The sequence below is a fragment of the Ptychodera flava genome, chromosome 14 (genome assembly GCF_041260155.1).
Source record: "Ptychodera flava strain L36383 chromosome 14, AS_Pfla_20210202, whole genome shotgun sequence".
Lineage (NCBI taxonomy): Eukaryota > Metazoa > Hemichordata > Enteropneusta > Ptychoderidae > Ptychodera > Ptychodera flava.
The window spans coordinates 5,508,523-5,523,456 of NC_091941.1; the positions used below are offsets into that span (position 1 = coordinate 5,508,523).

General features: G+C 37.3%; 1 protein-coding gene across 1 annotated transcript in view; it reads left to right on the top strand.

The window, feature by feature from the left end:
• The window catches only part of LOC139149061 (serine/threonine-protein kinase Nek9-like), a 110,629-nt gene that overhangs the window by 34,808 nt on the left and 60,887 nt on the right, over nt 1–14,934 (top strand). Inside the window, exons 19-21 of the mRNA XM_070720584.1 lie at nt 11,541–11,734; nt 13,254–13,508; nt 14,817–14,870. Of these exons, the coding sequence (XP_070576685.1) occupies nt 11,541–11,734; nt 13,254–13,508; nt 14,817–14,870 (503 nt within the window). The remainder of the gene's footprint in view (nt 1–11,540; nt 11,735–13,253; nt 13,509–14,816; nt 14,871–14,934) is intronic.

A 14,934-nucleotide genomic window follows, 5' to 3' on the forward strand; every position in this document is an offset into this window, starting at 1 on the left:
CTTCCATCTGCAATATTTGCACTATATATAGTAGAGTATGATTACGGGCTCAGCTGACATCCATCATCTGTATGTATGTCTGCATTAATATTTTCATTTTGCAAGGTCCCTCTCAGATGCTCCCGTTTCCTTTCAAATTGCTTCCTGGTTTTTGATTGCTTTATTTTAAAATGATAAAAACAAGAACGCCTTCCATTCCCTTGTTTTCCAGGTCAGAATACTCTCATGCATTTAACGGTAGAGTATTTCCTTTATTTTGTTTTTTAGTTTGTTTATCTTGTTCATTTCTAACTATTAAAATTGATAAAATTCTTTCTTACCGCAAGCAGTGACAGATATGGTAACACAGTACATGAAGGAAGATTGCACACATCATCCTTGCCAAATGACACAGATGGGCTGTCAGTGTCAGCTAACGACAGCAAAATTTTTTTCATTCTTTTTTCATTCTTTTTGAATGGCAGCCCAAAGTTGTACCAATATCAAAGAATGTTGCCTTGAAATAGACTATCACTTTCACAATTGAACGTCAAAAATTGGCAACTCTTTTATAGCACATGTACATGAATCCTAGAAGGAGCCACAACCAGTGCAATACAATTTACCGACCATGATCCTGTTGAGGCTCATCAATCAAAATTCTGTCACTCAAGCTTCTCTTTTTTCAAATCCTTTTTGGCATTCAAGCTACTTATAATATTATATTTAATTTCACATGTGCAATGCTGACCCCACAGTTCACAAAATACACCATACATGACAAATTCAAAAGATTCCTGACTGTTTGACATGTATAAAAGATAATGTAAGAATTTACCCATTCAAATCATTCATACTCTATTTTGCTCTTTCTTAGAATGCATAGAATCTCTGTTATTGATAATGATGAAGATATCACCAGCAAATTAATAGCAAGCAGGGTCACACGCAGTAGGTAATAAATGATAGTAATTTCTGTGTAACTGTCTTAAGCCAGACCACACTCTGTCCTTGCCCTAGATCGACTGTCAGTATCTGGCATCCGTTTCATCCTTGCCCTGTTTCACTATAGGTCATATGGTTATCACTTTAGATAAATTTTAAAATTTTATTATGACATTAAAGTGCCACCCCGTGATCAGGACACGTAATAAAATGATATGTGAGTATGATGAGAAAACCGTGCAGGCAGGCAAATCTTGGCTCAGAAATTACATCCAAGCCCATCTCTGCAATCACCAGCAAGTAATAATATAGTGATGAAAAAGTATGTGTACCGATGTAATAAAAACTGTATTAAATTGATAGGACAGGAATATGAAAATGTTGCCTTCTAAAAATATTACGGTACTGAACCTGTGTCTATTGACTTTAATCCTCAGCAAATTTCATCATACTACGCTGTCACTCATTCATTGTTGATGAATTTCTAAAGCGACTCAGTCTGGTACGCATGTTATCCCTGAAATTAGGCACACCAAAGCTTCAAGTAGATGTAATTATGTTGAAAGGTTAGAATGAACAATGAATATCACATGGTATTGACAAAAGTCGTCTGTTCTGAATGATGTATGTCAGTGATCACGTTGTGATATTTAATGACAAATCGTAACAAACCTATTGCCAGGGTTGTGTTTTCAATTTTTTTTCCCATCAGTCGTTCAAATCAGACATTAATTTCATCAAGTATAAAGGGACATGTATTATCTATGAATTATTTTAATTGGCCATGATACCTCTAAGCACAAAGCAATGAATGTGTACATGCCCTAATCTCTCACCTTTCAATTTAATAACCTTAATTTGAGAGAACTGTGTAGAAATGTTTATTCAACTTTGAGATCTAGTATTGTGTTTACACTGCAAACAGACAAGGGGCAGGCATTCAGCACACCTGCAATTAATAGTTGGTTGTGTATATCTGTAAAACATTGAAACTTTCTGGAGTTGTAGGGTATTTATAGGAGCATTTCCTGTATGGGAAAACAAACATTGATGTTCATTTTAGTTGTGTCATTTGTGCAAGTGACCTAGAGGATAGGCATTTTATTTATTTATTTATATTTTTTTTTTTATTTGTTTGTTTACTCATTTATGTACATGCGTATTTATTTACTTATTTATTCTTCCATTCAGGACATACTACAGATCACATTTAAACACCCCTCTGACAAGTCTGAAACACACCGCTCCACTGTGTCTGAAACAAAAGAAAAATAAAACAAATAAAAAAGATGCACAATGACAGAAAATGACAAATAAAAGGCAATGGTCAGCAAAATATGCTGTAAAAACTAATGCACTTTGAACAGTCGCCATACACTTGTCAATACACAAAATGAATACAGAGTATATTTATATAAATAACAGTTAATAAATATATGATAAATAAAAGGTAAAGCAAAATTGATAAATCTTTGACCATGGTTTTCAGAGTCAGCTGTTATTTTTCTAGACTTTCCTGCATCACTTTTTTCATTCTATTTTAATATCTCATTTAATGTCCACATGCATCGATGACATATTTTATGGTAACCCACACATCAAGATGACAGATGTGCCCTGTAATGGTAAACTTTTGATGAATGTTTTTTTTTAATGTCATAAAATGAAATTTGTCATCTTTGCAAATGGTGTGTTTGTGTATGTGTGGACAAGAGTTAAGTGCTGTTATCAAGGGTCATTAACTGTTATGTTGCATCTAGGCAGAATAAACTGAATGTAACAGCAAACATCTCAACAGTTTTTAGGGGCCCAAGCCGACTGGCTGGGACCCTATTGTTATTGCTCAAGTTCTACTGACTTCCTCTTCTTCTTCTTCTGCCGTTTCTTTGCTCACCTAGATCTCTCGAACGGCTGAACGAAAACTTCTCAAACTTGCAGGGCTCTTAGGAGCCAATTAGTACTCGTGCACCTGACCCTTGAAATTTTGATTGGTCACGTGACCTGGCGGCCATATTGGATTTCCAAAAACCTAAAGATGGCTTCTCCAAAAGACCTAGGGGTCTAGTCGATTTGAAATTTTTTGTATAGCAAGCATGACCTAAGGTCTTTGGAATTTGCAAATAAAATCGCATGCGGTCACGTGACCTTGGCCGCCATATTGGATATTCTAAAATACTCATTTAATCTTTAAAAATCTTCTTCTCCAGAACCAAAACACCAATTGAGCTCAAATTTTACTCATGTCATCCTTACAGTGATTTCTTTCAAGTTTGCAAAAAGCATTTTGATCGGTCACGTGGTTTGGCCGCCATATTGGATTTTGTGAAATCACAATTTAATCTTTAAAAATCTTCTTCTCAAGAACCGATTCACCGATTGAACTAAAATTTTACATCTAATATCTGAAGTATGATCTCTTTCAAGGTTGCGAAGGGCGTTTTGATCAGTCACGTGGTTTGGCCGCCATATTGGATTTTGCAAAAGATTGTAATTTAATCTTTAAAAATCTTCTCCTCCAGAACCAAAACACCGATTAAGCTCAAATTTTACTCATGTCATCCTGTCAGTGATCTCTTTCAAGTTTGCAAAAAAGCATTCCGATCGGTCACGTGGTTTTGCCGCCATATTGGATTTTGTGAAAGCACAATTTAATCTTTAAAAATCTTCTTCTCCAGAACCGATTTACCAATTGAACTAAAATTTTACATCTATCATCTAAAGTGTGATCTCTTTCAAGTTTGCGAAAGGCATTTGGATCGGTCACTCGGTTTGGCCGCCATATTTGATTTTGCGAAAATCATAATTTCATCTTTAAAAATCTTCTTCTGTAGAACATACATACCGAATCGACAGAAATTGTACATGCATCATCTATAGTGTTATCTTTTTCAAGTTTGTGAAAGGCATTTGGATAGGTCACTGGTTTTGCCGCCATACTGAATTTTGCAAAAATCGTAACTTACTCTTAAAAATCGTCTACTCCAGAACAAACACACAGATTCAATTGAAATTTTATGTACATCATCTAAAGTGTGATCTCTTTCAAGTTTGCGAAAGGCGTTTGGATCGGTCACATGGTTTGGCTGCCGTATATGGTTTTGCAAACTTGTAATTTAATCTTTAAAAAACATTCTCCTCCAGAACCAATACACAGATTGAACTAAAATTGTACACTCATAATACCTAGTGGTAGTTCTTTTTTATTTCCGAAAGGCATTTGGGTCAGTCAGAAGGTTTGTTCGTCGTATTGGATATAGGGAAAATCGCAATTTAATCATTAAAATCTTCTTCTCAAAAACCAACGCACAGATTCAACTGACATTTTACTTATGTCTTTCTTAGTACGAGCACTTTCAAGTTTGCGAGAGGCATTTGGATAGGTTAAGTCGCCTCAATGTTCATAAGGCAGCAGTTTAAAACCTCGTCAGTCAGAAGATCGATCAGTGATGTATGTTATATTGTACACTTGAAAGTTAAAGACGGCACAACAGACTGCAATGTCCGCTGTCAAAGTCAGCTAGCAGTCACAAGAACCCTAATCTCGGCCCTTGTGTAAGGCAACTTTGACGGCCAGCTTTTGTACGCCAGGTGACGTTGTCAAGTATACCGCCACGGAAGTACTTAGAGGAGTGTGCCACTAGCTTTAAGGGGTGGCCGACTGGTGTGATTGACTGAATAAGAGTGGGACAAGGTCCTGCCAGGGCACAATTACTGGGGTCTACGCACAGCTGATATGTGAGTGTCAAGGATCATAAATTAAGCTATTCGGGTAATTTTATATGTAGGTGTATGAATGCACGCTCACTTATCCATCACGAATAAAAAAGAAAGATACATGACATTGCAAGGTGTGGTGTTTGTTTATGATTATCTATCAGACATGCATGGAGTGGCCCTTGTGCGTTATGTAACTGAGAGCATGTAGCTGATTAAAGATGTAAACAAGACCACATGAAGCCCAGTGTGTTTATGTCGTAAAAATCGCTGATACACATCGGTTAAAACAACACCTTGTTTTATGAAGTTCTGTAGCTTAATTGTATTTCACTGTAATTTCTTTCTGCCATTGCACGCCCGGTCTGTGAAATTGCCGAAATATACCCGATATTTATCAGCGATTTGGGGACTCTAATATCGATACTAGACGATACTAGAATTACTTGCCCTGTGCCTCGGTACGACGGATCTGTGAAATCTGTGATATTTACCCGATATTTATCGGCGATTTGGGGACTCTAATATCGATACTAGACGATAGTAGAATGACTTGCCCTGTGCTTCGGTACGCCAGATCTGTGAAATCGCCGATATTTACTCCATGGTTATAGGCAATTGGGGACTCTATATCGATAGTAGACGACACTAGAATGACTTGCCCTGTGCCTCGGCACGCAAGGTTTGTGAAATCGCCAATATTTACCAGATATTTATCGGTGATTTGGGGACTCTAATATCGACACTAGACGATACTAGATTCTGTTTTCACCACCTAATAGATCTAGCCGAGCCAATCTATCTTCGATATTGTATAGTCTATTAGCCGTAACTATCGGATATCATATAAAAGTGCAATGTCGCCGTGTCCTCCCCTAACAGCCGGTGATAGACCAGTGCGAGAACGCACCAGAGTTGTCGACAACATAACAAGTTTTACCAAAGGCGGCAGCCAAGGAAACACGAAATCATAAGAAAACTTCTTGATGACAACGTATCAGTGCAACGGGTGTCGATCATTCCGATGTGATCGCTGACCCACCAAACGGGTTGGAGTCACTGAACTTTTTCGAAGAGGCTGTTCAAGTTACGGATAAGTTTGGAAATCCGTGTTTGGCTGTAGGTGCCTGTGTGATTATGGATAATTGCGGTTTCCACCACGCGTGATATATTGAACAAAATCTCCAACGACTATTGCGGAAAGTCTATTGTGAATTTGCAAAGTTAGGTCACGTCAAAAGCATACGGTTTTTTTACAATGAAGAGCAAGTAAGGCACTCCTGAACGGCGAAATGTAGGTGGTATATTGCTGCTAACAAGCAAATATCCCTACTGACTTTAGAAACTTGTGTGAATTGGCTTCCTTAATGATGAATTCGCAAGAATTTTCAGTGTACTGTGACGTGATATTGTAAACAGGTTTTCAGAGAAGGCGCTCGCTCATCTGCCGAGTCGACGTACTTCCGCATTCATGTCGTGCAAATGCGCAAGTCTTGTCGCGATATTTGAGCATTTAACTTGATCGTTAGTGAAACAAAAAGATGTTATTCCATATCAAAACATTATGTGTTTTCATATTGTAGGGTTCTGTTTGCGTAATAGACATGAACATTTGGATTTATGATCCGTGATTTCCGTGATCCGTGGCATGATTCAAGCTGGCCGTGAATACGCACTGACGTTTTTGGTCATGACCCCTGACCCAAGTGTCATCGATACGCTGTGCGCTGTCCGAGCATCGCTTGCATAATTCATGGAGCTTGAAAATTTTGCTCTACCTGTATGGGGGCACTTGAAAATTAATTGGTCCTTTTATGTTTTACATTTTCCGATTCCAAGTTTTTTGTAGGTAATTTAATGAAAAATGAATACCATCTTTATGTCATTCAAATGTTGTAATGTTAGTAATAATTTAACAGAATCTACAACCATTTCGTCACATTCCATGACTTTCTTTTATCTCGAAAAAATCTAAACATGTGTGATTGTCGTAAACAAATCAAACTTGAGCCTAGTAACAGGGCAGAAGCTGCAACCGTTGATGATTTTTGCAATCTCTATCCAATATATCAACTACAGTTTCTTGCGGTCTCCCTTCAGCTGCTCAAACACACAATGTTCAGTTTGTCGACAAAGCCTGTATATATAAATATGTATTAGGTGATAGTTTAATTAGAGTCCAGACTGACAGTCAGTTGTCAGCACTGATGCATGGTACACATACACAGCTGTAGGCTGTGCTAGCAAGCTGAATACTGGACAGTTCAACATGCTGTTGAGAGTAGAACAAGAACACAGTTGTATAATAAACTGAACAAAAATATTGTCAAAATTATCAAAGTTAATACAGCTACTGCCTATTGGCAACTGTCACTATCAGATACCGCCCTGCTACTGTAGTGTCACTGTTACTGCATACGTGAGCAGTGACAGAGATAGCTCTGACTCTGATATACATGGTAGTTGAAGAAGAGTTTGTGTCAAATGACGCTCATGATAGTGAAACATTACCTAAACAAGATCAGGCCAGAGAGCAACACAAGGAAGAACACATGGAAATTTTTGAATTCTGGCATATGAGAATAATCAAATATTAAAGACAAAAGATGGGGTCACCATGCTTGATTTTCTAAATTTTCACAGTCTTGTCATAAAATTATACAAAAGTAAAACTTTGAACAGTAAAGATGGAATGGAAAAATATATGACTAAATGGAATTATTTATTTTTTAACCAAATTTGCAATTATTACGGCCTAAATTTCAAAGATGAATACATTCATTTGATGGAATATTTTAACCTTCCAGTATTGTCAATTTTGAGTAGCATCTAATTCATATATGTCTTGTACTTTTGAAACAAATTTTTGGTAGGTAATCGTGCTCAATTTAGAGATTAAGACGCAATATTTGATTTCGCGAAAATCGCAATTTATCTCTAAAAATCTTCTTCTCCAGAACCAAAACACTGATGGAAGTGAAATTTCACTTTTGTCCTTCTTCGTGAGAGCTCTTTCAAGTTTGTGAAAGGCAATTGGAACGGTCACATGGTTTTGTCCCCATATCGTATTTTGCATGAAACAGACAAATATGAGATCATGTTCAAAATTCTTCTTTACAAGAACTTAACTGTTTTCAAGCTAAAATTTTGCACATAATATAATCAGTGCAAGAATTGGACACCATGTTAATCGCTTGGGCCCCGCCAAGGCTGCTTGCAGCTTTAATTATTGTTAGTCTCTATAACCTTGCCCTATGTGCAACCAACTTCAGTTTTTTCTGCCTCAAAGTTACATCTCTATATTTTCCAGGGTGAACACAAGTTGATGGAGTGGATATTTCCTATGATTAAGAACAGTGTGTTACAGAATGTCATCTGTGGTCTGGCCTTCGTCATTCCCATCCCATAGTACACAAACTGATTTCCATGAAGTGAAAGCGCCATGCATATTACTGTTTAACTAGCAAAGCAGTCTTTGAAATCCTCTCTGATGCATTTCAAAGAAAAGTTGTCATTTTGCCAACATCTAAGTCAGCCGCGACACATCTGTACCAACTGTACATCGATCTCTTTGCTGTCTTGCAAGCATGGTACGACTTACAGCAGCTGCAGTCATTTTCCAGTATTGTAATTATCTTCTCTGGGAGTTGCATAATTCAGTTCAGTTCCGTTTGTACATTGATTCTGACATAGAGGCATGGTTGATTGTTGAGATTTCAATGCCAGCTGAACGCAGTATTTGATCACAGGCAACGACCCCCATTCTAAGATTTACACATTTGTTTGTCAGTGTCAAAACCGCAAGGGATGTGTCATTTTACTTCTCTGAAATGAGTCTCTGGGTTGGATAACTTGAAATTTTATTCGCAGGTGTTTATCAATAAGCATTAGAGTGCAGATTTGTAAGATGAAAGTGTTGAGGAAATATTCACAGCTGTCAATTGAAGTGTGAGTAATTTGACTTATACAGGAAGTAATGATGAATTTATCGCATTGGAGACTACTCACAACTTCTTTTAGTTCTCAGAGTTCATCAGTGTTTATGCAGTCATGGCACAAGAGGACTGGTTATAGTGACACTTTAAACTTTTTCAAGTCATTTTGATAAAAGTGTCACCATACAGCGTCACATCCTTGTCACAGCTACCTTGTTCTAAAATTCGTCATCTCTCTGCATGTGTAAAACACCGTCATCCTCCTGCTGTTCCAATATCACACGTTGCTTCAAGGTTTTCTTCCAAAGGAGGTGTAAAGGGCAGTCTCTGTCAGCCATTGTCTCCTACTAGACCGTTTGTCTAATTAGAACTTTGTCACTCTGATGGAGGTGTTTATACTTGCATCTCACATTCTTTACAAGTCCTTCACACATACTTCCATGAAGACATTTTTACCACCATTGAAAGACAAGACCACTGGTCTCATTCTTCATTTAGTTCTTCAAGGATTTTTTTCCCATCTGAACTTGATTCTTCCATGGAGGTGTGAAGGACAATCTCTCCCTCAGTTTTCACTACAGTTAGGCCACAAATATAGAATTGTTTCTGTCCAGCACACACACACATCACTGGAAAGCCTTTTACATCAACCCCTTGTTGTCTATTTCTGTGAAACAGAGATTGACTATAGATAAAAATGAAATATTAAAGTCACAAGATGGTATGCTTTACACAAAATACCTCTTTCCCAGCATTCAAATAAGTAGAATTCTTTACAACAAATGAAAATTAACTGTAAACTATGTGTTCAGAAAGCATGAATGACCAAAACAAAACAAAAACAATTTAATGCACCTAGGCCCCTCATGTTTTGAGAGCATCCATAACCAGTAAGTCTTTTGGGGCCTTGTTGTACTAATAATGACAGAATGTACAAAGTCAACAGAGACAGTATCATCAAAGATAATTACCAGTATGAAGCAGAGATGTGTAATGGCAGAGTACCCTTATCATCTTCTGAATTCTGGATTACATTGTGCTAATTATTCATTTACTAGGATTATATGATCAATGATGACTTATTGAATAAATTTAAATCTCAGAATTCTAATTTTGTGAGGTTATTACGAAAATACTGCAAAGGATGCACGAGGACATTGGCGCAGTGTATTGCCTGATGCGAAGCGGAGGGCGATGTGCGGCACCAATGTCCTCGTGCATCCTTTGCAGTGTTTTCGTGATAATCTTATTACTATACATCTTACATTCCTGACTGGGGCATCAATTGTCAGAGTAGTGACCATTTTCGTGCAATGTCAACAATTTTTCTTCTGATTTATTGCAAAAGTGTGGAATGCTATCTCAGACGCGCTTCTGCAACTTCTGGATAGTGTGTGCATTACACACGTATGTACAGAGTATGCGCGAGACATGTTCTGGCACTCGTCCAATGAGTCCCTTGAAACCGTTCAACAGTGAATGCACAGATACAGCCGCAGGGAATGGGGCACCTGGAAACCGTATGTAATACTGAACGGGCGTTCTGTACGGCTTTTTAGCGCACGCAAAATTCTATTGTTCTTGATGGTAGATGTATAAAAATGAAGTATATGATGTATTGGTTATTGAGCAATGTGGATTATGATTGGCGTTGTGTCTTTGTGGTTCTGACAATTAATCCCATAAGTTCATGACATTGTATCGTAGCAATTGATTCTCAGCCGTACTGTCAGTGACAGTAGAATCAATTGTTTGTGCAACCAAATGTCACTGTAGCATGACCAATAGATTTTCCATGTCAGTTTCAGTTAAAAATATGACCTGTGTATGCAGGTTTTTTCCACAGGTCAAGGCTAAAATGTATAAGCAGGTAGTGTTACTAGATTAGAGTCAGTGTTTTTGTCAATGATGGATCACATTGCCAGGTATATGCCAAAAAAGCAATATTGGATCATTGAGGCTAAACTGGAAGTTTAATGAATATTATGGATTTATGTATGTTACAGGTCACTTGGGTGTGTACAAATTGATGGTTGGGACTGAAATACTGATTTTGAGTGATTGAACGTGAACAAATGCTGCCCATCTTTCAGAATCAATAAGTGCAAAGTTTCGTCAGGTGTTGTGCATGGGGCATTTGCCGCAATGAATAATTAATCCTGTCCTTCGGCAAAAAAGAATGTATCATGACAAAATCTCCGCCGAGAAGATATGAGAGATCAGTGCTTTCAAAAGAAAACTAAATGTAGATGACATTGAGGGATGTAACTTGGTTTTAATCATTGACAAATATCATGTGGAGTGTTTTGCTCGTTTGTAACCTGGCATCTGATATGTTCACAGACACTTGGCACATTTCTGAGATGTTGTCAAATTTTAATCGTAAGATTTCAAGTTGACTTTGTAAAAAAAGAAGTAACTTTGATGATCAGATACTCACACTGACTGTTCAATAGTAAGCAGTCGAATACTCATCGCAATGTCACTAGCATTGGAAGTCGGTGTTAGTGAGCACGTGTAAAAGACACAAAGAAAGAAAACTTTTCCCAATCGGACATTAAATATTGGTGAAATTGTAGATATCTTTGCATGTCTAAAAGTTAAAACTGGCTGGTATTATAGATTATGTAGAAAACTGCTTGACTATCCTCACTTGCCTGAAATCTCACCCAGTGTGTTTCCCATGGTGATGGTTATGCCCTACTAAAAAATTCCCATTAGACTTCATTCAAGAGACATTTATGGACTCTCCTTTGAATGTAAGTCTCTTAGATCCACATGTAACTTTGATAGCTTGCACACATAACACTATTAACAGATTTGTTGAGGAAACTTAGATGCTGCAAAAGTACGTTTGATGAAAGCTCTCATAGTCATGATTTGGATATTAATTTGTATACAGCCAGTAGTGGTCATTTCATGATACTGACACTGACATCGTTCATTCATTTCTTTTTTACATCTCAGTCACAAAGCCTCTGGTGTCACGCACAGAAAGCAATCCTGTTTTTGTCAATGAAGCTGATGAAGAGGAAAATGTGGCCAGTGACAGAAAAGAGAGAACTGGGAAAGATGACGATGTTGAAAGTGAAGCAGTTGATGGTGCCCGTAATGCTGATGATGGAGCAGAGAACAGCACTGTACCAGCCTGGCTCAAAGCTGTATGTGTCAAACCTTAAGACTTGATAAATGAATGTCGCCTATATTCCCAATACAGATTTTGATACCAAGCACTGGAGTGTACACAGCACACTACATGGTTTGATCATGATCAAAGTTTTCCAAAAAATTACATTGACCTTTATATTGAACAAATATTTAGCTATTTTACAGTATTTTTGGTATTTCCACCCATTTCTTGTTGAAATAACCTGCAAATATCAAATCATTTTCTTTTATCACTGGTTAGACACTCTCTCAAATGAACTTCAAGAAGCTTTTATAACTGCAATAAAAAAATGCTTGAAAGCATAGAGTACTTTCCCACCTTCTCACGGTCAATGATTTTACGCCATCAACACTATTATTATCAATGCTTTTAAGATGGTATAGATATTTTTAGTAAACATGACCACGGCAAAATCAAAGTGATTACGAACCCACTTGCCATCAAACCGATGACTCATCCTGTACTGTACCATTTGAGATCAATTTTGTCACGCATCATTCTCCATAAAAGTGCATGTATTCAACTTGACTTCCGTATTTGCCATGATACGTTTGATATTTTTCACCTCATGTTTTGCAAGTATCAGCATAAAAGGACTTCTTCTCTCATAAATGCAGTCATTATTTTTTATTCATTGCTCTTCAGTCATTTTTTGCTTTGAGCTTTGCTGCCTGAAAACTGACTGTATGTCATCAGTGAGGTCATGGGTTACAACTCGTGTGTTTACTTGCCCAGCAATATTTCAACGCTGCTTTTTATTTTATGATTTTGACAACTTGTTTTTGAAAACCTCAACTATAATATCTCCACACCCTGTAGGATTAGAGTAATGTTGTACACTCAGCATCAATTGTCCTGGTTTCTTTGCATCTGTTTTGCCAGTGTTATCTTTCTGTGGTGCATGTATGCTGTTATGAATATACCTTGATAAATTTCAAGAGCAGCAATTATACCAACCCCATACCTGAAAATCAGATCTTTGCACAAATTGTAAGCAAGAATGTTAATTAAAGTCTCAATGTATTCATGAGATAATGGTAATGTGTTTAGCCGTATTATACCTCATTTATCTATCCCTATTAGGTCAGGCTGATGGAAACCTGATGTGCATAACATGTCCCAGATAACAGATTTTTAACTTACTTGATCATTGGAAGACCTCAGAAGAAATGTACAAAAAATTTTACTGACTTGTCCTGCAGGGACAAACATGAATGTAGTGATGGCCACTAACATGATTTGATCCTGATAGTGGTTTAGCATTGCTTTCATAAAATTTCATAATGTTTATGCTGATTTTGAGTGAATTTTCTTGGAAAAAGATTAATTAATGGCATAAGCTGATTGCCTTCATCAACCAGTTAGTTTTGCATACAATCATCATCATTGAATTTGCCATGCTGTGTACACATAAACTGCATCTTAGTCCAGTGTCTGAAAAGAAATAGATGAGAGAAGTCCCTGCTATGTTGTCATAGCAACTAGCCTCTTTCTTTTTTTCACCCATGCAGGAGTTGGATGACGCTGAGTTCATTCCAATGGAGACGCACTACGAACATGTACCTCCAGGACTTGATGCAAGCCATGGAAGTAACGGAAGTGTAGGATTTGGCATGAGTGCTCACGGAATGCCTGTGGTTCCTCCATTAGACCTTGGAAGTCTGAAAGATACAAGTTCATCAATTGAGTCAATCAAGGAAATCACTCACCATGAACTTGACTTCTTACGAGCCAAGGTCACCCAGTACAAGTCAGAGAATGAAAGGGTGAGCAGTGTGTAATCCACTTTCTTTTCATTATTCATTTTGTTCAGTTAGCGAATGTCAACCCAAAGATGAGATTTAGTTTTTTTTGTATACATTTTTCCTTTTGTCTGTTAAGGATGACTTTCTTCGCTGTCTAGTTAATCTATTGATACTAAAAACTGTGGCCAAACTTTGGCCTGAACACATTGATTTTTATCCCAGTGTTTCTTCACTCAAACGTCAGCTTGTGCTGACTTCAATCTGTTCTTGGACACAGGATAGCACACACCATATGACAATGTGTACTGCCCTGTAGAATTATATCAAAATAAAGAAAACTGGTGAGAAAAGTGTCAACAGGACAAGACTGAAACAATTGAACAAAATGGCACAATATTTTTTACAACTCTAGAAATTCTTATGAACATTATCCTAGTGAAATTTAACAAAGGTAGGGGGAAATTGCCTAAAAGATATGTCAAAAAAAGTTGGAATGAAGTTGCATAGCTTTCATTGTGAGATTTCTCCTGGGAGAACTGTTGCAAAGTTTTGATTAGTTGAATGTTAAAGCCAGAGGTTATATTAATGGGGTGAAAGGTCATTGCCATGGTTATGAATGCATACTTGGAGCGACCGTTCTTACACTCAGATTAATCTGACTAGGGGCACTTTGTAACAAAAAATTGAGAATCTCTAATTAGGCACTTTCAAGTTGAAAACTCTGTCCAGAAAAGGATGTGGGCTATTCCTGTCATAAAGCTGCAGAAATTGAAACTGCCTGCAGGCTGCTTTTAGCGGCAATTTTAGTTATATATTCAAATGCCAGAGCAAAAGTCCCAAGGGATTTGAGAAAAATGACTCAATCTACACTAACTTTTCTATCAGCCATGCATCTTTATTAAGTACTCAATACACAATGAGGCAAAAATCTGCCATCAATGAATGTCATCACTTTCTAATAAAAAATGCTTATTGATAAAATTAATGTTTTGTGTGGGTATCTCACTCAGGCTTTTCAAATTCCGTTCACTTATGAGTTTACAACAACATGAAATGTAGAGTTTTCTGTTCAGGCATGACCTTCAACACGTGTCTTCAGAATAGTGCATTGTGGGGTAGATTCCAGTGCATTGTGGGAGAAAACTGAGCAGTCTCATCGTGTGTTTTTCATTAGTGAATGTTTTCAAACAAGTACATTGGATAAGTATTAAATTAGAATGTATAAAGTGCTGTGTAAAAGGTGTAAGTGCAAAATATCATTAATAGAATGAAAGCAAGTAGAGCTGTCATTTCACTGTCTCAGATATTTTTATTAAACATATTTTACAGCTTCTCAAGCTGGTCAGTGAACAAGAGGAGAGGATACGACTTTTGGAAGTCAAAGTAAGTCAGTTTGAAGACGGCAAGAATCAAACTTGAGTGATGATGCACTGCACTTCAACATTTT